The sequence below is a fragment of the Crotalus tigris genome, unplaced genomic scaffold (genome assembly GCF_016545835.1).
Source record: "Crotalus tigris isolate CLP2741 ecotype Arizona unplaced genomic scaffold, ASM1654583v1 scf7180000017685.4511686, whole genome shotgun sequence".
NCBI lineage: Eukaryota > Metazoa > Chordata > Lepidosauria > Squamata > Viperidae > Crotalus > Crotalus tigris.
In genome coordinates this window covers 3753029-3778627 of record NW_024096565.1, presented here as the reverse complement: position 1 = coordinate 3778627, position 25599 = coordinate 3753029, and the positions used below count along the sequence as shown (strand labels likewise).

The 25599-nt window shown below is 35.2% G+C and overlaps 1 protein-coding gene across 3 annotated transcripts in view; it reads left to right on the top strand.

Moving 5' to 3' along the window:
- The window catches only part of PCCA (propionyl-CoA carboxylase subunit alpha), a 243730-nt gene that overhangs the window by 70883 nt on the left and 147248 nt on the right, over positions 1 to 25599 (top strand). For all 3 annotated transcript variants that reach the window (XR_005556076.1, XM_039337756.1, XM_039337758.1), the window contains exons 7-12: positions 1101 to 1232; positions 7124 to 7160; positions 11085 to 11163; positions 17993 to 18095; positions 19369 to 19463; positions 23939 to 24089. Coding sequence is in view for 2 of the 3 variants with exons in the window: in XM_039337756.1 (XP_039193690.1) it covers positions 1101 to 1232; positions 7124 to 7160; positions 11085 to 11163; positions 17993 to 18095; positions 19369 to 19463; positions 23939 to 24089 (597 nt within the window). In the remaining variant the exon portion in view is untranslated. The remainder of the gene's footprint in view (positions 1 to 1100; positions 1233 to 7123; positions 7161 to 11084; positions 11164 to 17992; positions 18096 to 19368; positions 19464 to 23938; positions 24090 to 25599) is intronic.

Genomic DNA, 25599 nt, shown 5'->3' with positions numbered 1-25599 from the left:
ATTGGATGATTTAGGGAATTAATTTGTAAGAATAGTGTATTAGTTTTGGAGAAATGTTTGGAGAAAACATATGAATTTCTTTGCTATTAAGTTTTGGCTTAAAGATGTGAACTAACATGATTTGTATGCTAGAAATTTATTGTTTCACTCTAAATTTTACAGAAGTTGAATTTGTAGAATCAGATGTGGTAACCAAGTGGTAAGAAACCAAACACATGCATTTGCGGGATATCAAATCATTTCTTTGATATGCTTGCCTTTTGTGTTCTGCCTGAAGTAGGGCAGACTGATAAATAAATAATTTTATTATCTTATTAGTTAGCCAGATAATAAGTCCCGTAGACATGAAAGAGATGTATGTAATTTTGATTGCCATTATCACATTTTACTTATCACTTAGTTAGCTGCAACTATAATCCTCTTAGCATTCAACATTCTTTCAAGCACCCCTCCCCAAAAGCCCAGTATGTATTGTATATATGTCTATAGATTGAGGAACATAATTAAGGGTTGACGTTATAATACTATCTAATATATTTGAATGGAACAGTATATTCTTTGATACTGTAAAAATTCAGATCAGTTTGTAAGTTGCAATATAGCATAAAATACAAATAACTGCAGCTTTTCTAGTATTAGTCTAAAATGGAAAGGGTTCTTGATTAGTATGAAGGTTGGTATTTAGAATTCATCTGAAAAAAAAAATTAAAAGTCTATTTCGCATATCTTCAGCCCGTGTAAAAGAAAAAAAATTTGTCTTTACGTGAACCTTAAAGAATGCAGAATGAAATCCTGAACTATATTAAACAACATATTTTAGTATGGATTTGTGGCATCTCAGAGTTATGACTTAATTTTTCTCACTCATAAGATCCTATAGTAAGTCTGGCAAACCTGTTTTATAACTTTCAGCTAGTTTTCCTTGGTCTGGTTTTGATTTGTACAAGCAGTAATTTTGAGTGCTTTGCTTTCTCTTCCTCATATATTTTTAATGTACTGTTTCAAGTTAAAGTTGCTTGTAGTATGTGAGTTACCTTCTAAGAGGTCCATTGTAATACTTTTTCTGATGAGAAGCTTCTCTTCCTTCTTTGTTTCTTCAGGCATCAGAAGGTGTTGTTTTCATCGGACCAGATATGCATGCCATTCAAGCAATGGGAGACAAGATAGAAAGCAAACTGTTAGCCAAGAATGCAAAGGTCAACACTATACCAGGTTACGATGGGGTGATAAAGGTAAGAATTCTTTTTGAAATCAGCTATTTATATAAGCTCATTTTTAATTTAAAAAGTCCTTCCTGGAATTAAGTTATAATTACAACCTTCAATGGGACAGTGGGATTTATGATAGGAATATTTGCATATGATAAGTTGTTGAGATGAATAACACTCTTTATTCTGTGTAAAAGAACAGTAAACTCAAAACTATCACAATGATATGTTTCACATAATGCCATATATGTGAGCTCCCTGGTCTTATGATTGCATAAACATAAGGATAAGTATAAGTATAAATGAATAATTAAATAATAAATTAATAAGAGAAGAGAAGCTGTTCTTCACAATAACAGTGTTTTGAAGAAATAGTGATTTGTTTCCCCATAGAATGAAATGACTGCCATAGGTAGATAGAAGAAATAAAATTTGGGAAGAAGCTTGCTGGATGTGTGAGTTAGACTACTTCCCTGCCCATAAAAATGAGACTGTGTAGCACTTTAATTCAATCTTGAAAAGTTGCTTCAGAACATCTCCTTTAACGAGTTATTGACAGATGCTGTTTTTGCTTTTACATGTTATGAAGTATTTTTGGGAAATCAAATTAAGGTTGTGAGCTGCCTGGAGTTTGATTTAGGATGGGCAGCCATATAAATATTTTAAAAATCAAATAACATGATAGCCCCACTAAAAATGGTTAAGAATTAATTTTATTATCTATGTAGTCTTGCCATGGCCTCTGTTACTTGATCACTTAAAATATGATATAGTGGAGAAAGGCATGAATATTTTGGGACCTGTGAATGAAACATTTCTGCTGTACTTTAAATGTTAAATATAGTACAGATGGTTCTTGTTTAATGACCATTCACTCAGCAACTATTCAGAGTTACAACAGTGCTGAATGAGGAAACATACGGGCAGTCCTTGAAGTTGCAGTTTTCATAGCATCCCCACAGTCATGTGAATGCAGTTTGGGCCCTAGCAACTGGCTTGTAATTACAACATTTGTAATGTCCCACAGTCAAAAGTTCTCCAATGTGCAATATTTTCTTTTTTTTAATTGTATTATAAATAAAAAACTTTTTAAAAAAGTTCTCCATTTTGCGACCTTCATTGCCAGTCAGTGAAGAAACTGGCAAGAAGTCACAGATGGCAATCATGTGACATCATATCTAAAGACATCTAATCATTTGGTTTTCCTTGCCTAAATGTAGAACCTTACTTTTTCACCATTGAATTTCATTTTGTTAGATAGCGCCCATTGTTCAAGCCAATGTTCAATTTAATTTTTGTTTTATGGAGAGAGAGTGTAGATAGCTGTAAACAATATAATAGTTATTTATTTTTTTACTACCTTTGGCCTTCAGTCCAAACCAGTTCCCATGGCAGCCATTGCTAGATATTAAAATGGACCAAATCCGTAGCTATAGGACACCTATTTGCATAAAATTTGCCAGGGCTGTTTTATACAAACATGCAAACGGGCCAATTTCAACCATGAAATAAACTTCGCAACTTTTTTTGATTTTGGTGTTTAGATTAGGACATCTTTGGGAATAATACTGTGCTATTCACCAAGACTGTAGTACAGACTTAAAAAATATATGAAGCATAACATTTGAAAGATGTTCTGTACATGCTAAATATTATGCTATGGTATATATAGACATTAAAATAACTTGAACAAATTATGCAACTGAAATAAGGGTTTGGTTATGGAAGACATGTGCAAGTATATATATTAATGGGTTTTAAAGAAACTATAGGACTCTTGGATTATTTTTACTTTCATATAGGCTTCTGTAGAAATGTACAACATTTATCTGTCACTATTCCTCCACCATAGGGTTAAGATGCAGAAGGATCTTGACAGACTTGAACATTGGGCGCTATCTAAAAAAATGAAATTCAATAGTGAAAAAAGTAAGGTTCTACATTTAGGCAAGAAAAACCAAATGTACAGGTACAGAATAGGTGGCACCTTGCTCAATAGTACAAATTGTGAGAGGGATCTCGGAGTCCTAGTGCACAATCACTTAAATATGAGCCAACAATGTGCTGCAGCAGCCAAAAAAACCAGCACAGTTCTGGGCTTCATTAACAGAGGGATAGAATCAAGATCATGTGAAGTGTTAATATCACTTTATAATGCCTTGGTAAGGCCACACTTGGAATACTGCATCCAGTTTTGGTCTCCACGATGTAAAAAAGATATTGAGACTCTTGAAAGAGTACAGAGAAGAGCAACAAAGATGACTAGGGGACTGGAGGCTAAAACATATAAAGAACAGTTGCTGGAATTGGATATGTCTAGTTTAATGAAGAGAAGGTCGAGGGGGGACATGATAGCAGTGTTCCAATATCTCAGGGGTTTTCACAAAGAAGAGAGTCAAGCTATTCTCCAGAGTACCTGAAGGCAGGACAAGAAGCAATGGATGAAAACTCATCAAAGAGAGAGGCAACCTAGAGCTAAGGAGAAATTTTCTGACAGTTAGAACAATTAATCAGTAGAACAACCTACCTCCAGAAGCGGTGAATGCTCCAATACTGGAAGTTTTTAAGAAGAGACTGCACAACCATTGGTCTGAAATGATAGAGGGTTTCCTGCCTGAGCACGGGTTTAGACTAGAAGACCTCCAAGGTCCCTTCCAACTCTACTACTACTACTACTACTACTACTACTACTACTACTACTACTATTACTATTACTGTTACTATTGTTATTGTTGTTGGTGTTATTGTTGTTATTATTATTATTATTGTTATTATTATTCTCTAGAGTGGATAAAATATGTATATGCTGATTTTTGCTTCAGAATCCTGACATCTCTAGTCCTGCCTTTCTTTGAGAATGTATAAAATATTTTCCCCTTCATCTGAACAAAATGCATAAATGCCTATATTTACAGGACATCACTTATAGTCCTTTCACTTGTTTAAGTTTTCAAAAGTAGAGAATAATTGGGGACATTAATCTTGTCTCCTCTCTTTCAAGAGACTCATCTTTCTATAGGTGATCCATAGAACCTTATTGGAGGTATCCATGCAGCATGTAGTGATGCTTGTGTGTCAAGGGAAGGAGATCAGCTGATAAACACCTCTTTTTAAGGATCCCCACCTATATGCCAATTAAAATTAGAAAAATGTTCATTTTCCTTTTGTCTTTTGGCAAAGGAATGTGATAATCTTCAGAAGAATAACAAACTAGAGAGTTAGTTGCTCTCCCTCTGCTACTTATTCCCCATGAAACCTCCCTCCTCCAAGCAGTAAGCGATTTGCACCAATGTTAAATTTGAACTCTTAAGTCAGGTCTGGGTAAGGAGATGGTCTAGGATTGCAGCATGGGGGGAAGATGGAAAAGTTGTAACTATCTTTTCCTCCATATAAGGATAACATAGAAATCCAGACCCTGCATGGCAATGAAGCTTGGGAAGGAAAAAAAATATTTCCCAGTGTCAATTCTTAGAGCAAAAGAATTAGAAATGGAAAAGATTTTTCCTTTTGATTTCCAGAACATGTACCCAGGTTTAATTTCAGACTTCTGCTTTTTAAGATTCTTACTGGATTAGTTTTATAAACAGGGAGGCCATATAAATAGAAGCTTAACATCCTGATGATTGGGAATGTTTAGAAGAAAAAAACATGGAGAGAAAAATGCTGGGAAAAATAGTAAAAGAAGATTTCTTAACTTTTTTTTTTGTTCTTTCTCTTTTCAGAAGTAGACTGGCTGGCTTTTAAATAGAAGTGTGTAGATTCAGTGAAGCTATGCGCTTTTGACTAGCAGAAGAACATTTATTATTTTAATTTTTTCACAAACAGTAGGTTGATAGGATGGTGAAATAGCTTTTATTTTTGAAGGCTGCAAATTATAGTTTAACACTAGTAATAAAAGGAGTAATAAAGCAATTTTAGTACTGCTTTGAAATGTAAATGGCATACAGTAACTAGTTGACTTCATATGAGCTTGAAGTCTGAAGCAGTTTTTCCTGGTTTACAGGTAACTAAAAGAGAGAGGAAGAACTAGGTTGCTTGAACTTTAAAATTCTGTTAATAAAGCTATGCATGATTTTTTTGTTATGGAGAAAAAGAAATACGGAACTTTCCTCCTTGGCTCTATAGTAATCAGGCTCTTCGTCAGTCCTCACTCTTCCTGCATTTTATTCAAGAGGCTCTAATTGTCTGTATTTGGCAGGTTTAACACTTCCTGACAGAGAGGCTATTAGGGGGAAGTATTCTCACATAACTGTCACAGGCAGGAACAAAGAACCTTCAGACTCAATGTGTGGAAATCACTAACATTCTTAAATGACCCTTTTCATGCATTTTTAAAAATCCCTCTAAGCTAGAACTTGGTGCCTGCTGGGGCTGCAGGGAAAGCAACAAGGTGTAACAGTAAACCTTGATTTTATTCTTTCCTGCTTTTTGGAGTGGATTTCTGTTTGGTTTAAAGCAGTTTTTGTTTGTAAAATCTCATTAACAGATGTGCCTATTTGAATTAAACAGATACACACACAGATACTTGCACATTTAAAGCTGATACTGGATTCAGGGCTGCTTTGAACTTAACAGGCACTGATTTGCAGAAAAGAATAGTTAATGAAAGGAAATTAAATTTTCTAACTACTTCCTGTAGCAACTTCCTTAATCTTCATCATACTCTTGGTACGTACTAAAAAGATTTTGTTTTAATGCTTCCTTAACAAGAATCCTCCATCCCCTCTTTCTTTGAGGCAAGAAGAATGCTTGCTGGATTAAAAAAAAAACCCCAACTTTTAAAATATCAGTTTTCATTTTAATGTCCAAAAGTCAGTCCCTACAGATTCAGTCCTGTAGATTAGCTGGAGTATTCTGAATATATAGTATATACTAAACCAGCAGTAGGAGAGTTTGGGGTTTAATTTATCTTTTAAAAACAAGAGTGAACTCTAACATAAGAATTGTGAGCTCACCAATTTGCTTTGAATTTTAGAATGGAATGAAAGGTAGGCCTACCAAGCATAAGTCTACTTACCCTATTTTTTATTTCAGTAAGAGGAATAGTTTTGTTTGCTATTTTTGAACAGTTGATTGTTAGAAATCTGCATTGATGTAGTCTGAGAAGATCTTGTAGATTTGTTCAAGACTGTAGTTCAAGATTTGTTTGAACTGCTGGGGATTGGGATGGTACACTTTTAACCATTATTTGAGCTATATTTTCATCTTGTTTTGTTACTTTCTCCACCCATGTGTCTTATTCAGAATCTTAATTCTAAAATAAAAGTAAGTAGATACAACAGTTTGTATTCTGTTGTTAAAATGCCAAATGCTATTAATGTTTGTGAGTCAAAGTTTCATTTAAAGTTAGGATTGCTTTTTGAATTATTAACCTCCATCTTGACACCCACTTCGCCCAATTTATGCAACATTATATTTGAAGTTTTCTGTAAATTTAATACTTGTGTTGATGCTGAAGCTTAGCCAAACAATAGAGAATCAACTCCCCCTGCTGACTATATCTAGGCCAACATGATACACGGGTACTTTAGAAGATAGGAAAAAACTAAAAAAGCAAATAAAAAGGGTATTAACTGGCTGCTGATAAATCCTAATGTTCTGATCTTTGCTTCTTAGTGGAACCTTCTAAATTCAATAATTTGAGCAATTTGAGTAATCCTTCGGGAGTCCTGTTGCTTTTTGTTTTGTGTTTCACTAAGTCATTTTTTATTGCTTAAGGGCTGTGTAATGCAGTGACAAGGTAAAATTTACATTTCATTGGAATTAATTTTATATTTCTGTGAATGAAGTGGGTCAGAAGGTTGTAAAATCAAACATTAAATGTATTGAAGAAGGCAGTGTAATATATGATTGCCCTAGAGACATTGAACAGCGCTGATATGATTAATGGTGGGTCCAATTTCCTGCTTTTACAGGATGCAGATGAAGCTGTCCGAATTGCAAGGGAAATTGGTAAGTTAGGGGTTTTTTTACATGGGGACTGAAAGAGATGCGCATGCTTTTCAGAAGATGCTCTTGACTAAATTATTTAATTATTTTGGTTTTCAAATTCTCTATTGCTATAAGAACTGGAAGGCGTAATTTGCACCTTAAAACAAATCTATATTTATATCTACATTTTAGCAATTTATGTTGTAAACAGGATAACATTGACCTGTGATAAAATATAGGCTTTGGTGAGCAACAAGTAAGGATAGAATTTATGTTCACTGTTACCTCCACATTTGACTTTTTTTAAATAAAAAAGTTTACTTGTTTTATAAAACAAATTTTCATTCAGATTGAGTGGAGTTTAAAACATGTTTTGAAATATTGTGTGAGTGTCAGCAGAATCTTTTGAAGTGAGTTACTGAATCAGAAGAACCTAAATTACTTCTCTGGATCATTGTCTACATTTTGACAACTTCATTTTTATAGAATAGATTTTTTTTAATCATTGAAATTTTGAAGTAGTTGAGGTGTAAGAAGTAACCATTCTTTCCAACTAGGATTGATTGCTGGTGACAACATTCATGCAGTTTTGTTGGCAGTGTTTTATCTTGCTCTGGATGTCCAGGTACTAACCAGAGCTCATCCTGCTTAGCTTATGAAATAAGACAAAGTTGACTAGATGCTGCCACTTGCTAAGATGGCATGGAGACTATAAATCTAATTAAATTTAATCTTATATTTGATCTTGGCCAATATTACGTGAGAGTGTCTTAGAGAGAGACTAAGCAAGATAACATGCATTTCATAGATATTTCAGAAATCTTTGGCCAGTTGTTATTTCTTAGTCTAAGTAACCTGTATGAAAAGGGACAACTTATGAAAATTATAAGAGATCCAACCTAGAAATAAGGAGAATTTCCTGACAGTGAGAAGAATTAATCAGTAGAATGGCTTGTCTTCAGAAGTTGTGAATGCTCCATCGTCAGACAACCATTTGTTTGAAATGGTATAAGGAGGTTGGATTAGAAGACCTCCAAGGTCCCTTCCAACAATTCTAATTCTTATTCTAATTCTTCTATCCCTGTCCCTATCCCTTTTCCCCTATCCCAGACTGAGAAATGTAGAACTTAGGGAATCTTATGGATGTTTTGAAACATAAGACATAGTTGACTAACTTTGTGACCTTGCACATGAGGAATGTTTTAATGAGAAATTCACTTCTAAAACAAAGCTAAATTTCTAGGTACAAAAAACAGTTTTTGGAAAAATGGAAATAGGAGGAGAACAGGGAAGGCTATAATCACATGTGTACATAATTTCAAGTAAAATCAATACAATCAGCCCCGTTATTGTTGTTTATTATCTCCTTGAATAAACTGAACCTTTTGCTTTGATATTTTTAGGTAGGTTATCTTTGTTTTTCTCCTGTTTCTCTGAGTACTTTTTTCAGTTTTACAAAATACAGGGCATAAACGAAAGCCAGACTCCATGGGGAGATTAAGAATAGTGCTGCATGTCTAGGTCTATTCAGCAAATCAAATTATTTAGAGCAGCATTCCCAAACCTTTCTGGCTTTGCGAACCGGCGGGGGGGGGGGAGAGGTAGTGGTTCTGCATGAGTGGCTAGTGAGCGTGCACATGCAGCTTCATTTGCACAAGCAGCAAGCATATGCACTCGCTTCTCGTGGCCAGTGCTAGGCCATGGGGACCCTTGATTTAGCGATTAACCCCACCTTCCTAATATCTCTTTTCAGAATAGGAAATGTACAGGTTTCTTTTTGCCAGTTTTAGTTTTATTGAAACGGGATATTAATTCTGGGGGAAAAAGTTGGTATAATGTTGCCAATGATCAGAGCTTCATGTAAGATTGATACGTAAAGAGATTGAGTAAAGAAGTAACACCAAAGTTTGGTGCTTTTTCATTTATTTCATAAAAATAGTAATCCAATATGAAGTGTGTCCATGCAAAAAAAAAATTAATGTCTAGTTCAGTTAATTCAATTTTCTATCCAATACACCAGGGGTGTCAAACTGCCGGCCCATGGGCCGGACACATCACAAGGAAACTGCGCCCACCCCGTTGCCGGCACTGGGGGGAAAGTTCCGATACGTCGCGTGACGTCGTGAGTTTAACATATCTGCAATACACATATGATAAATTTTGAAGTCTCCATTCAAAGATTCTAGAGGACACACCATATCCCAGTCTGATAGGTATTAATTGATTCTTGATTGATTAATACAGTCTAGAGAGATTTCTTACATTTCTAGGCACCGTTGATGTCAGAAATGTCTCCAAATAATAGCAAATATTTCCTACAGTACCACATGAAATTGTCCAGGAAGTCAGAAAGAACCACAGTATAATTTGGAATGTCCAAGTTAAATTCAAATCTAAACCTCATAAAAATGGAAAAATTCAGGCTAAAAATCCTCAGATGATACTGAGTTGAAGCAATTTATCATATAGGAGTGGCACAAAAATTCTATACAGCAACGTATATGTAAGAATCATTTTTATACGAAAATTAAGTTGACATAGAGAAGATAAAAAGATGAAGTTTAATAATCAAATCACATAAAATCTGTATTCAAAATTATGCACTGCTGTCAAATTTTAAACTGTGTCTAACATTGTGCCAACAATTTAATTAGGTGAAATAAAATTAGCCAAAAAAAGAGAGACCATTTCTCAACTCTTCATTTAATGATATTTAAGCAATGATAATACAGGTAAAAATAAAAGAACCCACAGAATTTCTATCATGTATGACACTCTCATAGTATATATTGGTTATAATCTTATCATTCTGTTTCATAGAACTAATTATCTTCCTTAATTCATAATATTTCTTGTGAAATGAAATACTTGCCAACTCCTTTTCCTTCAACACCTTTTAAGAACATAAATACAGCAAAAATATATTTAATAAAATAAGATCAGATAAAGATCATTCTTTATGTGGTAGGCATCAGCTACATAAGTAAAGAGAAAGAGAGCATGTTAGCTGAATGAAGTACAATACAGGTGGTCCTTGAATTATGAGACAGAATTTCCGTTACTAAACAAAGTGATTGTTAAGTAAGTCACATCTGATTTTATGACCTTTCCTGCCACAGTTGTTAAGTGTATCACTGTAATTGTTAAGTGAATCACATGATCATTAAGACAATCTGGCTTCCCCCGTTGGCTTTCCTTGTTGGGAACTAGTTGGGAAGGGTAGAAATGGTGATTACGTGATGTCAGGGTGCTTTCAACCATTGTAAATATATGACAGTTGCCAAGCGTCTGAATTTTGATCATTTTGACCATGGGGATTCTGTGATGGTTATGAGTCTGTAAGTCATTTTCTTTGGTGCCATTGCAACTTGCAGTGGTTGCTAAACGAATGGCTGTGACTCGAGGACTACTTGTATACAAATTTTATTCTAAAACTGAAGACTTCTTTATTGATCTCTCTATTATCCAAATATTGGTTGTTTTCCACAGTTTCGTTTAAAATGTGGATAACCCTTCTCAGAGTGGTCTATCTGACTGCTTCATATTTAACATCTTGGTGCTTGGATTGGACGAATGAAACTGTCATTAATTTAGCATACTATTTTTCTTCTGTAGGTCTTCATGTCATGTTAAGTTGAAATTCCAATTTTTTTAAAAAAATGGTTTTGCTTGTTTGAGGATCTTTTGATGAAAAGACAATGTTTTAGATATTTATTAAAATGCTAGGTTTTATTGGTTGTTGCGAATTCAGCCCGATCAGCTTAAATTCGGGAGATTGCTGTCATTAAAATCACTGTACTGTACAGATAATGCAACTTAAATTCCTCTTCCCAGCAGAAAGCTTTTTAATAAGCTTGTTATTGACCTTGTCATTGAACATGTGGTCAGTTGTCATAAATGTATGATCAAAATTTAAATTTCTGTCTAATTGTTCCCTGCTGCTAGGCTACCCTGTGATGATCAAGGCTTCGGCAGGTGGTGGTGGAAAAGGCATGAGAGTTGCATGGAGTGATGAAGAAGCCAGGTGAGATGCTGTCCAGAAATCAGTTTTGATGACTACTTCTGTTTTCAAATCCAGCTATGCCATTCTTTCTTTTTACAGTTCTCATAAACTATTATAAACTAGCAGTTAAGCAGCAAATGAACAAGTTTTTGCTCTTATTCCCTAGGCAGTCTATTGCATGTAGTCCTCCACTGATGACCATTCATTTAATGATGCTTCAAAATTATGTCAGTACTGAAAAAATTACTTACGACCAGTCAATAATTAGTGTGCCCATGTGATCAAACTTTGGGTACTTGGCAGCCGGCATGTATTTACAATGGTGGCAGCATTCTGGATTACATAATATGATTACTATTTATGATGTTTTCAGGTAGTTTCCATCAAGTAAAGTCAATGAAGAAAGCCGGATTTGCTTAACAAACACATGACTTGCTTAATAACTGCAACAAGAAAGATCATAAATAGCCACATCATTTAGCAATGAAAGTCCAGTTGTGGTCTGTGGTATTCCATTGTAAGGAGGATGAACTAGAAGTCCCATTCCAGTCAGAATGACTATGGACAAGGTGAAATGGTCCTGCTAACATGGGCCTGGTATACCTTAACACTTTTCTTATACTGGACTTTTGTGTATATGTTTTTTCTGTCCATATGATTCAACTACTATTCCATAATTTTTATTAATACATTAGTTACATTAATCCCATATTTTCGTGAAGCTTGGGAGCCCAAAGCAAGATGGCACAGCTGTTTTGTAGCAGCACTGATGCCATGGAACAGCCCTTTGATTGAACTCAGGCTAGCTGCCTCCTTGATGATTTTTTGGGGGAAATTTGAAAATGGAATGGTTTCATAAACCTTTCCCCTGATTGTATATATGATGCCATCCTTTTTTTGTTTTATTTTTAGTCTTTTTTCTGTTTTTGTTGCTAATATTTATTGTGCTCCTCCCATTATTTTAAATGTATTTGTAGTAAACTATTTCTATTTATAGTCTATGTAAGCTATTGAAAGTCATTTTTGATTGCAATGTGATAGAAAGGTGTTGGATATGTAAATAAACAAATCCTTTAATGGTGTTAGCTGATAAATTATTTACAAGATTTGCTTTACCCACCAACACAGACCAATAGAAAATAACTGCTGACTTTCAAATATTTTCAGTGACTAAAACAGGATTTGACTATACTTTTGGAGAGACGACTCATGAGTTGATGGGGCTGATAGGATGTAGGTGTGTGTATGTTGGGAGAAGCCACAAATATCTTCCTCACAACCTCATATCATAACTGAGGAGAGTGTTTAACCATGTTCTTCTTCAGAATTCTAGCAAGCCTGGTTGCTGTTTTCAATATCTTTAGTAACATTATTGCGAACAGCAATCATCCTCTTAATGATTGCTGATTATCTGAAATTAACAATAACAAAAAACAGCTATTTTGCCAATACCAGGATTCTGCATTTTTTAAGGGGATTTAAAATCAGTATTTTGTACATACCAATTTTATTCATACCCTCAAGCACACAAAGTTAAATTATGGCTGAGAGAGAAAAGGGATCATTCATCAACAAACTCATTTCTGCAGTTGAAAGGAGTTGAACATTGAGATGGTTCACCAGATAATGGCACTAAATGACTTTGATTTGAGTTTTTATTTTATTTTATAATTTAGAAATGTGATTTATGAAGTTATCTTTAAATTGCTAGGAAAAAACACACATTAGAAACTAAAAAAAAGTAATGTAAATTATGGTCAACAGGCCAGTAATTAGACATGCTAATTTATGTTGATCTAAACAACTTTTCAATTATGCACCTGTTAGGTATGAATGTTTCCCTAATGTGTAGAAATCCTCGGCAACTTAGTCATTGTTTATTTCTGTTTTATTATCTAATAACTTTTTTGTTCTGTTTATAATAGTTTTTATATTTGCACAATTTCCTTCCTCCATGGATCATATAGCATGGGAGAAGAGAGAAGGTTAACATATTGTGAACAAAAAGAGACACATTTTGGAATTAGCTGTAGATTTTATATATCCTATAAATTTAGTAGAAATACCTCACTTCCACATGTGTATGGATATAGAATATTGGGAAAATTAAATGTATGGATTATATTTCATTTGTTGCAGTTATGATTTTTATTATTGAGGTTTTAAAGTGATTGAATAGAAGTTTTAAAATACATTTTAAAATTAATTTTACTGAAAGAAGATTTCAGAAAGATTTAAAGAACTACAGAAATATAGAAGAAATAGAAAAAAGATTATAAAGGTGTAAAGGAAAAATGAAAAATAAATGTATAAAAAAAGAGAAAAATTTCTAAAGAATCAACTTCTGACCAGCAGTTACACACATAGTAATTACCATCTATAACCTCCCATATTGCATATTATAGTTCATGTATTCCCATAAACAAATATTTTAATTAATAAATCCCCAAAATAGCAATTTATTTTTATTTATTTTTAGCAAAAAGTTTTTAAAGGGTTTCCAGTCTTTTCTAAAAGTGGTTGTAATATTCTCCTTAATCAAACAAATCAATTTAGCCATTTCTGCAAATTCAGCAATCTTCACAATCATTTTCTCTGTTATTGATGTTTCTGTAGAGTTCTATTTTTGTGCATATAATAGCCTCCCTGCAGTTATCTTATTAAAACCAATTGTCCATGAGCCTTTTCTAGTTGAGTGTAAGTTCCAATAAGAAAAGTTCCAGTTTTATCTGAATGTTAATTTTTAAAAATTCTCTGCATCACCATATGTATTTGTGTTCTTTCCACTTTTTCCCAAGTCTACCATGCATGATAAAATGTCCCTTCAAGTGAATCTTCCATCTTTGACTTTAGATGGAGTAGTGCTTCCCCCTTCAAGAATGGGTTACAATCTGGGGATCTTTCTGGATCTGCAGTGTGGCAGCTGTGGCCAGGGAGGCATTTGCACAAATTCATCTGGTGCACCCTTTCCTAGATTGGGGACTGTTCAGACAGCGGCTCATGCCTAATTACCTTGTGGATCGACTACTACAATACTTCCTAAATTGGTCTCCCTTGAAAATTATCCAGAAGCCTCAACTGGTCCAAAATGTAGCAGTACAAGCAATGATGTACATGCCTAATGTTCCAGAAGTTTCACTGGTTGCCAGTTGGCTTCCAGGAACGAGTCAAGGTGTTGGTTGTTACTGATAAAGAGGGAGTATTATAGTGGAGGTGATTGATAGATTAACAACAGATCCCAGCTCCCCCCTTTTGCTCGTGCACCTCTCATCTTTTAATTGGGCTGCAGTGTTTGGCTTTTTATATTAACTTATTTATGTCTTTTAGCTCAGAGTTCATTGTTGGTGGCCTGGAGGAGGGGGGAGGGGAGATAGAAGGGATGGTTTTGTGGGAGGGATAAATACATGCATGTGCACGTGTGCATGAATACCCCTTGATTGCGCAAGTGGGACTGCAAGTGCCCAAGATGCTTGCGGCGACGCTTGTGTGAGTGGAGCCACGGATGCTCATGATGCTTGCAGCAACATTCGCGCGAGTGGGGCTATCCGAGCACACATGCATGGACTGGCCAGGGGCCAATAGGCTGCGGCCTGGTAGTGGGCCATGGCCCACAGGTTGGGGACCCCTGTTTTAGCTTACACAGTTTTAATAATTTATGATTGTAAAGGGCAGCCAATAAATGTTTATTAATAAACAAATAAACAAATTCCTACATATCATAGGCCCTGGCTCCTTGAGAGACTACCTGCCTCCCATAGTATGTGCTTGGCTAATTTGATTTTGGTGCACTCAGGATTCCTTTAGGTGCTTCACTAGTCATAATAATCTTGTGTCCCGTGGGAACAGAGGTCATCTACTACTCTCATGATCAGGGACTGGGCGTTGTACTAGAAAGCCCACCAAATGAATGTATTGGAGGAATGTAATGATGGCATAGTTTTGTGGGTGGGATATTATACTCTGTAACTGGGAAATTTTAGTGGGAATTTCAGACTTGGTTTCACTTTTGATCGTGCCGATAATTTGTAACTAATAAACATGTTCTTTGAGGAATTTTCAAGCCTCGGAGTTCTGCTTTATTCATCTCTGTCTGTCAGAACCATGACATTCAACCAAGTCTTCTAAAACTTTCATTTTCTCGGGGCCCTGATCGCCTACCCATCTTTTGGGAGAGCGGTGAAGACTCGGTGAAGATTTAAAGATGGAGGAAAAGAATGGAGCCATTGCTGGCTGCAATGGAACTCCAGCTGTTGGAGCACAAGCAGCCGCTCCAGCCATTGAGAAGGCGACACGGACAGGGGCTTGGCCAAAGTCCAGGTTGATCCAACCTGAGAAGTTTCCAATTTAAAGTGATGCCTTTTGGACTACAAGGAGCCCCTGTTGTATTTATACAGTTAATCAAGCAGGTGCTCCATGATCATTTGTGCAAAGGGGTTTTAGTTTAGTTTATCTTGATGACATTCTCATTTACCCTGAGATTATGGAAGAGCACATTAAATTGGTCCGCAAAGTGCTGAGGAAACTACTGAGAACTAAATGTACACAAAGCTATCTAAATGTGAGTTTCACCAGACATGCCTTGACTATCTAGGGTACCAAATTTCAAATGAGGGCATAGAAATGAATCCTGCAAAAGTGAAAGCTGTATTGAAATGGCAAACCCCTCGCACCCGTAAACAACTTCAAAGCTTTTGGGGAGTTGCTAACTTTTACCCCCAATTTTTCCTCTCTTTCACAAAGATAGCTATGCCAATAAACAACTTATTGAAAACAGGGAAAGGAGGGGGGAAAGCCCCCATCTTGTCAGCCTTTGCCATGGTCCCTAGAATGCCAGGCTCCATTCAAGAAACTAAAAAGACTCTTTGCAGCCGAACCTGTTCTCAAACACCCTGATCCTGAAAAGCAATTTATCATTCAAGCTGATGCGAGTGACGTGGCTGTGGGTGCTGTCCTCTTACAAAAAAAATCACGGGGGGACTTACAACCCTGTGCTTACACTTCCCGAAAGCTGACTGTCCCAGAGAGGAGATGGGCCATTTGGGAGATGGAGGCTTTTGCGGTATGATGGGCACTACTAACATGGTGCCATTTCTTGGTAGAGGGGGAAGCCCATTATAAGATAAAACAAATTCTTAATTCTAGGTTGTACAAGGGGAAGTTACAATACCTCATTCAGTGGAAAGACTACCGTCAGAAGCTACGTGGGTGAAATGTACAGATGTGAAAGCAGAACGGTTAATACAGAAATTTTACAACAGACATCCTCACAAGCCTCAAGGAAATACCTAACGGGCTTTTTGTTTCCCCTACAGGAGATTCTTTCCTTGTGGGGGGGCGACTGTCAACTCTACAATGAGCCTGGCTGCAGCCATCTTTCTCTTCATTCTAGGTTGCCACATAGGACGGAGGGAGGGGGTTTGCCCAGGTGCTTCACTAGTCATAATAATCTTCTGTCCTGTGGGAACCAAGGTCATCTACTGCTCCCATGATCAGGGACTGGGCGTTGTATTAGAAAGCCCACCAAATGAATGTATTGGGGAATGTAATGATGGCATAGTTTTGTGGGTGGGACATTATACTCTGTAACTGGGAAACTTTAGTGGGAATTTCAGACTTGGTTTCACTTTTGATCGTGCCGATACTTTGTAACCAATAATCATATTCTTGGAGGAATTTTCAAGCCTCGGAGTTCTGCTTTATTTGTCTTTGTCTGTCAGAACCATGACAAAGAGAGGATAAAAATGGCCACCTCAACAATGAAGCCCTCTGAGCATATCTCTTGTTCCCTGGATCCCCAAGCCTGATGACATAGGAAGATCTTGAGGTCCTTCTTCAGGGGGGAAACAGTGTTCTATGAGATGGTGCTACAGCAGAGAAAGAATGTATTCTTGCAGCCACAAAATGTGATCAGAGTTTCTCATTGCTTAGTCAGCTCTTGAAAGGTATTATAAATTATTTTGTTATTAACAGCTTTGGTTATATCATATATTTTTCCAAACCTGTAGATACATACAAGTCATGAACAGTCAATATTTTTCCTTCATGAAAAGTTGTGTTGCTTGTTAGCATTCTTAAGATAATGACACATGTTGGATTTGTATTGCCTTTCCAGAATTCACTTTGTAGAATGTTTTTTCACAGTCATTATCATTCACAAATTCTTTTCGTAGTTTAATGCAAGAAACAAAAACACAATTTCTTGCATTATTGTTCAAATGTAGGTCTGCAGTTTTGAGTATTCCAGTGATCAGTGACATTTATATATTGAACTAACGATGTCTGCAGGAAATTGGCAAGATAGAGTTGGAATGCAAGAGCTACACCCTTTGAATATGCGTTTGACAGCAACACACATACACACAGGATGGGGCTTCTATTGTAACAATCTGTTTGCCATCTTACTGGTTTTAATGTTCCCATCCTGTAGATGCCACTGGATACAGATGACTTCATTATAATTTCCCCTGAACACTATTGGTAAAGTGCTTAGCTGTTGCCTTGTTTTAGAATGTTTCTGACTTTAGTCTGTCAATTTTCCTTGTAATTTCTTGCTCAAGTACTGACAGGGCCAACACTGCCTAGTTTCTTTCAGAATCAGTCAAAGATGAGTAGGTAGTACCACCTGCAGTGTTCTTTGAGTTTTAATATGTTATAACTGGCTTCCTTTTGTAATACTTATGAATCATGGCATTTAAACCTACAAAATGAAAATGTACCCATTATTGTACTTTCAGCAGTTGAAACCTTTTAATTCAAAGCTATTTGTACATGCAGGATTCTTAGTCTTTTATTAAACAGAAATAATATATTGTCCATATTTCTAACTAGATTTCTTTGCTTTATCATAAAGGGAAGGTTTCAGGTTTTCATCTCAAGAAGCTGCTTCAAGTTTTGGTGATGAACGGTTATTAATAGAAAAATTTATTGATAATCCTCGCCACATAGAAATTCAGGTTTGTGTTTTTCTCTTTCAACTTTCCATGTGGGGTTGTTATCTAGGTTCTACTGAGTTTTATTTTTTTCTTGTATTATCCTTGCATATTAAATTAGTAAGAATGATTTTTCATGCTGAAGATAAACCTGTGAATATTTGTGTGAAAAAGTTGCTGAACTGAAAGCCATTCAGTAACTTAATTTAACACTTGTATTGTAGAACACTGAGATAAAAAAATCACCAATTTAACATACCTTATTCTTGCAAAATAGTCCCATTATTATTCCTTTTTGTCTTGGTGTTATAATGTTACAAACTACCTAGAAATGAAGGATTCTGCATGCCCAAAAGGATTTAGATTAATGTTTTTCTTAATAGTAGCTGCTTCTGCAGCATGTAAACTATTTTTCAGGTATGAATTTTAAAAGCTTTTTCTTTTAGTAGTGGTTGCCTTGGATATCAGTTTTTCACCAACATCCCAAGAAAAGGATAGGTAACCATTTTAGCTGCAGAAAAAAGATAAATAATCCATAATAGGACAATGCCTTTTAAATCAGTGTAGTAAGTTGAGGGTGGAGGTTCATTCTCTGCGCTTGTAGGTTGGTTTCCAAATTTTTCATTACCAGGCTAAGTAACATCTTCAGCAGAATTTAGGGGATGTCAGTGTCGGGATCTTCTGCTTATAAGGGCCATGTAATCAGTAGATCTTGTGAGCAGTGTAGTAAGTGTCACAAAACAGTCTGAAAGATAGCAGAAGATCCCAATACTGACATCCCCTAAATTCTGCTGAAGATGTTACCTAGCCTGGTAACAAAACGTTCGGAAACCAACTCTTCAGGCTTTCCACCAGTGAGGATGGTAAACAAAACTGTGTGTGATATCACCACACATGTACAAAAGGGGCACCTATTTCATCATGATGTAGTGTTCATTCATCATTTATTCCCCCACCCTTCTCTGGATGGCCAAGCCTAGTTGTCTACCACTGTGAACTGACTCAGCAAGATGCTAGAGCCTATTCAGACTTTTTCTGGTTTAAACTCTTCAACCTTCTTCTAGCATATTTCCTACTTTTTACAGTATTTTTTTAATGGAGAAAAAAATCTAAACAGAATAGAAGTGTAACATTTATTCTTTTCCTTATTTGAATAGAACAGGAACAGATACTGTAGATTATTAATTCAGATAAATGCTTTGTAGTACCATTGATGAAATATTTTCACTGAAACAAGCTACTTGAAGTAGAGAATGAATGTAATTTTTTTAAACCATTAACCCTGAGTTCTTATTAGATATTGGCTGACAAACATGACAATGCATTATGGCTGAATGAAAGGGAATGTTCAATTCAGAGAAGAAACCAGAAAGTTATTGAAGAGGCACCAAGGTGAGTGCAGTGTATTCTTTATGAGCATAAAGAAACTTTAATAAAATGTTAATACTGAATTGTATAATTTAGTGTTAATAGAAATTAAGGATCACTGAACTTTTTACTAATCTGAAGTCCTTTCATGAGCTTGAAAAAAAATTAAACAAGAGTAAACTATTATGTTTTAGTGGTTGCAATATTATTTGATGATAATGCTTTGTTGCCTGAAAATCTTTTTATGAGAGAGAGATTTCTTTATTGATTCTGATTCCTTGAGAATAAAAGTATTATATTTTAGCTTTTCAAATGCTAGAGTTCTTTTAACAATAAATAGTAGCAGATAATTTCAGAAAATAAATACATACCTATATGATTTTTCCATAGTATTATATAGATACTATATTTCATAAAAGCTTCACTGCTGGGATGAATAAAAACTTAGTGCCTTATTAAATCTCCCCATTGAATTGTAATCTGGTAGAGTAGTAAACTGAATAATCAGAGAGATTCCTGGTTTTTACATACATTTCATATTTCATACACTATATTTTCCTTCTGTCCAAACCATCATGTTTGCTTCCACTCAACTATAGACTGCTTCCTTCCAGAAGCAGTTCTTTATCAGAAATGGAAAGAAATCATGATTCAGAGAACTGCTCATGCATGACAGAATTGCCCTTGTGTGTATGCTCATAAAAGTTTCTCTGGATGTAGGCTTACACATACTAATGAAGAAGGAGGTGAATATGTCACAAATCCATTCTCTGTGTGTACATTGTTCACTAAGACAAGGGCTCCCAACCACTGGGCCGCTATCCACTATTGGGCCGTAGTCTGGAACTGGGCTATGCGAATAGCTGGCCAGGGCATGCACATGCACAGCTCGACTTGTGTAAGTGGCAGACCAGTTACCCTCTCCCCCTTGCCGAGACGCCAATTCATAAAGATTGGGGACCACTTCACTAAAATATGATTTGTTTTACTGCTTTGAGGTAAAGGTTGAATATGTAGTAGTGATGTTTTAGGAAAACAAGAATGTTATGAATGTTGCAGATCCTTTTGAAATAATACTCCTTTTATTTACCCAACTGCTATGTCCCTTCTCTATTTTTCCTTTCTTTCCCTAGTGTATTTTATTTTCTTAGCTGATGAGCAGGCACACTGACTTTATTTATCTTTATTCCTGTATGTTGCCTGGCTCCTTTATAGAAGCTTAATAAACACAGATTTTAAAACCATTTTGAACACAGGAAATACCTTCTGTTGCACAGTTTATTCTTTGATTCTCTTGCTGTTCAGATAATTATCTTGCTTTGATTTACCACACTAATATAAGAAACATAGTAACACACTTGTTTGGTCCTTGCATTGAATAGGGGTAGATGAGAATAGAAACAAATTATGATATTGCACTTTTTAAATGAAAAAATATCTACATGTCTGTACTAGTTCATATGTCTTACATATGGTTTGGTAGATAAATGTGAACATTTGTAAAGGTAAATAAAAACTTCGAGTGTTTTGAAGTACTATCAGAATACAATGAAAAGACATTGCCAGGGTATATATTTTTCTGAGCTGATATGCCTTTGGCCTCTGGAAGATGATATATTTAGTGTCCTGTAGTGAGGAGACTTGCAGGCTGGGGAGCAGTCTTGAGAGTGAATCCCAAGAGGGCTTCACAACTGTACTCTAAGGCAGAAGAACAGCTGTGCTTAGGGTGGAACGAGGAGGAACCATGCTGAGTAAACAGATGAATCAAAGTAAGAAAAATAGAAAATTAAAACTTTCAGTTTTGAAGTAAAGTTGAGACAATAATTTAAAATGCAAGCTGTTACTGTCATTGGATGTCAGATACAGTGTTGTAGGCTAAAGTTGAAATGGCAATTCAGTTTGAAGCTTTGGGCTTTCATTTCAGATTTTTCTCTGAAACATTCTATAATGCATTACTCATTTTTAAGTATGAAAAGCAAATAGACTAAATGTCTACATAAAATATTGCAAACTGGACATATTGCATATTTTTATATACTAAGTCATAAACATAATAGACAATGTTTCTTAATTCACTAGTATTTTTAAAACTTTTAGAATGTAAATTACATTGTGCCTTGTATTTTCTTCTAAACTCATTGTAGTGTTATAGTAAAAATAGTGAAAAATGTTTCATTGATTTGTCTGCCTGGTGCATTAATACTATAGTGTTTGCATTTTCATGGACTAAAACATTATTTAAATAATCCTTTTATTAAGCCTGGCATGTAACAGGCAAAAATTCATACAGCATGCAGCCTTTCTAGCAATTAAAAGATCAAAAGACAAGAACTGAAATAATTTCTATAAAGCCACAATTTTGATTGTATAGCATACAGATATGTGGATATAGGATCCAGCTCTTTCATGGGAGATCAGCTAATCTAATGAGACAAAATAAAATAAAACTTAGTGGAAGAAGAAAATATATACCTTAATGAAAAAAGCCATTTTACAGGGTAAATATTACAGTGAAAACATTTGTTGATGGAAATTCAGTGGTACAAAAGCAGTGTCATGAAAAAACAGCTGAAAAAAACTGCTAAAGAACTTGTAATGCTCTGAATAGGCCACTGTTGCTTTTCTACAAATTGAAAAAATGGTATCTATAAAGAGATTGGAGCAAGATTCAAATTGTACCAGATCTCCATAGGTTTATAGTTTAAATATATATTTTTTCAAACTCAGACTGTAAAGGTATGAGTTGTATTAAATGGGAACAACAACAACAGTAATTTATTAAACATATGGTGCTTAATTTCTTAAAATTCTGTGTGGCTCACAGATGGCAAGTAGAACAAACTGAGTATGGCTAAAGGTTGAAATTATACAAAATTGTACATAGAAATACAGACAATAGGATGTAATAGTATACAAACTAAAGTGCCAATACTGTGATCTCGGCACAGGAAGTATTTTATAGAAAAGAAACAGGCAAAGAAAAATGGTCACCATATCAAGGGTTAATTATACAGGAAGGTAGACAACTTAAAGATGAAATCAACAACTGCAGAGAGTTTTAGTTTATAGTGCTTAAGAGGAAGATTTAATATAAATAAAAAAGTAAAGGGGAATTGAATAGCAAGATGGAGTTTGAAAATGAATTGTGTACGAATGAAGAAAATGTGATTGGAAAAATTATAAACTTGTGTTAAATTTGAAACAGAAGATAAACAAGTTAAAAACTGCATGATAAAATAAGAATTTTGGTTACAATATACAGATGGTTCAGTGGGAGACAAATGGACCAAAGGACTAAAATTCACATATTATTATAATTTAAGAGATACTTTTTATAAAATGATATACCATTGTTATATGACACCAAAAATTATGTGAGATGTATAAAGTTATGTCTGGTCCATGATGGAAATGCATGGTGGACTTGTGAAAAAGCAAAAAAAAAAAAAAAAAAGTGATACAAAGAATTTTGAAGATTAATATTAGGTGAAACCCAAACTTTTTTTTAGTGGAGCTTATGAATAGTCAGTTAGAAAAGCTTTATGGAAGACCGATTTTATATTTGGTAATTGCAGCATTGTTATTATATGCATAATGTTGAAATACCCACAACTGAGGAATGGATTGGGAAGATGGCAGAATTAGCAAAGTGGCAAACCTGACCTGTTTGGTCAGGAACAAAACAATAAGTATTTTTTATAAATGACTGAAAACTTTTTTTTGCTAAAAATAGAAAAAAAATGAAATGGTGATTTCTGGATTTGATGATTTAAAAAAGATTGAATAGGGGCTGAAGGAACTATTGTAATGTTTAAACAGGAGGAGGGATCACTGCAGAAGTACAGCTGAGAAGACTGTAACTGCTATAAGAACAATAGAAGTAGTTTATTTCATTATCTTCTTTCTTTAATTGCATTGTTTTCTGGGGTTTTTTTCTGTTTTTCTTATTTCTTTATATATTTCTATACTTGTCTTTTATCTGTGTAAAAACTCTCAATAAAATAAAAAGGAAACCATGGTCTATAAACAATTGTATGTTTGCAAAAAGAAAACCAGAATAGAATGACTGGCTGAACATTTTGCTCATTTTTTCAGAAATAGCATTATTTCAACCATTTGCTTCTTTCCTTCAATTTTCCTGGACTAGTCCATCTTGGAAATATCAAATTTTAATCAGAGGCTGCTGGAAACAGTTCCATGACATGCTTTTCCTGGCCTCATTTCCTGTAGTTTTTAAAATGAGCAAACCTCTTTTTCTGTAAAAAACGGGGTATCTACTTTTGTGTATGTGACCGAAAACACCTGTTCCTTGGAGGAAATGTATATTGTGCAATCAGCAAACAGCCTATAGAACTGTGAATGTATGTTAAGCAAGCATAATTATTATTTTACCTTTTTTCTTTCATATTTCTATTTCTAAAAGGCATAAAATAGTCAAATTTACTTTTACAGAATTTCTTTTAAAAGCTCCCCCCCCTTTTTTTTTTTGGTATACATAGCACCTTCTTGGATCCTGGAACACGTAAAGCTATGGGAGAACAGGCTGTAGCTCTTGCTAGAGCTGTAAAATACTCATCGGTGGGAACAGTGGAATTCCTTGTGGATTCAAACAAAAATTTCTATTTCTTGGAAATGAATACCAGACTGCAGGTATGTGGAATAGAAAAGATGGGAGGCGAAGGAAAGTGTTTGATTCAGCTGGGGTTAGAAATGATTTTGTAATGCTAAAAATATGCATTATTTCAGTTTGTTCTTTCAAATCTATTGTAAAAAAAACATTAAGAAAATACTTTGTCCGAGGTAGATTTCCTCTTCTAAATATATGTTTATGATAAAAAATCTGTTAAAAAATAATACTTTTTAGTTAATTTTTAATTCTTTGTACTAGAAAAATAAAATGGCTATATAGTTCTGTTTCAGTCCACATGGATTTTTATGTCAAATTTGTGTTCTCTCCCATATTTATTGAAACTGTATAAAGTAGATAATTTCTGTTCTGCCAATAAACTTGGAAGGAAGTTACCATAACTTTGGAAACATGTCCTAAAACATGTTGCATTAAAACTGCAGATGTGCAGTTAAGCTGATAGACCTCTGTTCACAATAATTCTTATTATCAAAAATCTTTGTTAAGTTTGCTTTTACTTGGAACCCCTTCCCTTCTGAATGGTGTGCTGTAGGAATGTGTGGTGATGATGTTTGTATTTGTTAACTTCCTTCTTTCTTGCTTTGCTAGCGAAGGGGTTGTTCTAACAGTTGTTTCTATTAAATGAAAGTTTATGGTTGATTGAAATAACATAGGTAGTTCTCAACTTACAGAAACAATTGGGACTGTTATGCAATGAGTTTGTAAAGGCAATCCCTGCAGTTCCAATTTCCATTGTTAACTGAATTCCATGGTCATTAGGCAAGGCAACTTTCTTCCGGTTTTCCACAATCAAAGTCAATGGGAATGCTGGCAGGAAATTGTAAGATATGTGAGTGGCTGGTGTGGTGCAAGCTCAGAGGGACTGGAGGAGAGGTCATGAATGGGGACATTTACTCCAGAGACTTGCAAACTTTCCTACCAGCATCCCCATTAACTTTCTGGGAAAGCCAGCAGGGAAGGTCACAAGTGATAATTATGTGATCATGGGCCATTGCAACCAATTGTAATTGTAAGTCAGTTGCCAAGCACTCAGATCATGTGACCATGGAAGTGTTGGGATGGCTGGAACTCAAAAGATCGTTTGTTATCACCATTTGTTCAGCATTAAGGTAACTGAAATGGTAACTGAGTAGTAGTAGTAGTAGTAGTAGTAATGGTAGTAGTAAAGTTGGAAGAGACCTTGGAGGTCATCTAGTCCAACCCCCTGCTCAGGCAGGAAACCCTATACCATTTCGGACAAATGGCTGTCCAGTCTCTTCTTAAAAACTTCCAATGTTGGAGCATTCACCACTTCTGGAGGCAGGTTATTCCACTGGTTAATTGTTCTAACTATCAGGAAGTTTCTCCTTAGCTCTAGGTTGCCTCTCTCTTTGATTAGTTTCCATCTGTTGCTTCTTGTCCTGCCTTCAGGCACTTTGGAAATAGCTTGACTCCCTCTTCTTTGTGGCAGCCCCTGAGATATTGGAACACTGCTATCATGTCTCCCCCTTGTCCTTTTCTTCATTAAACTAG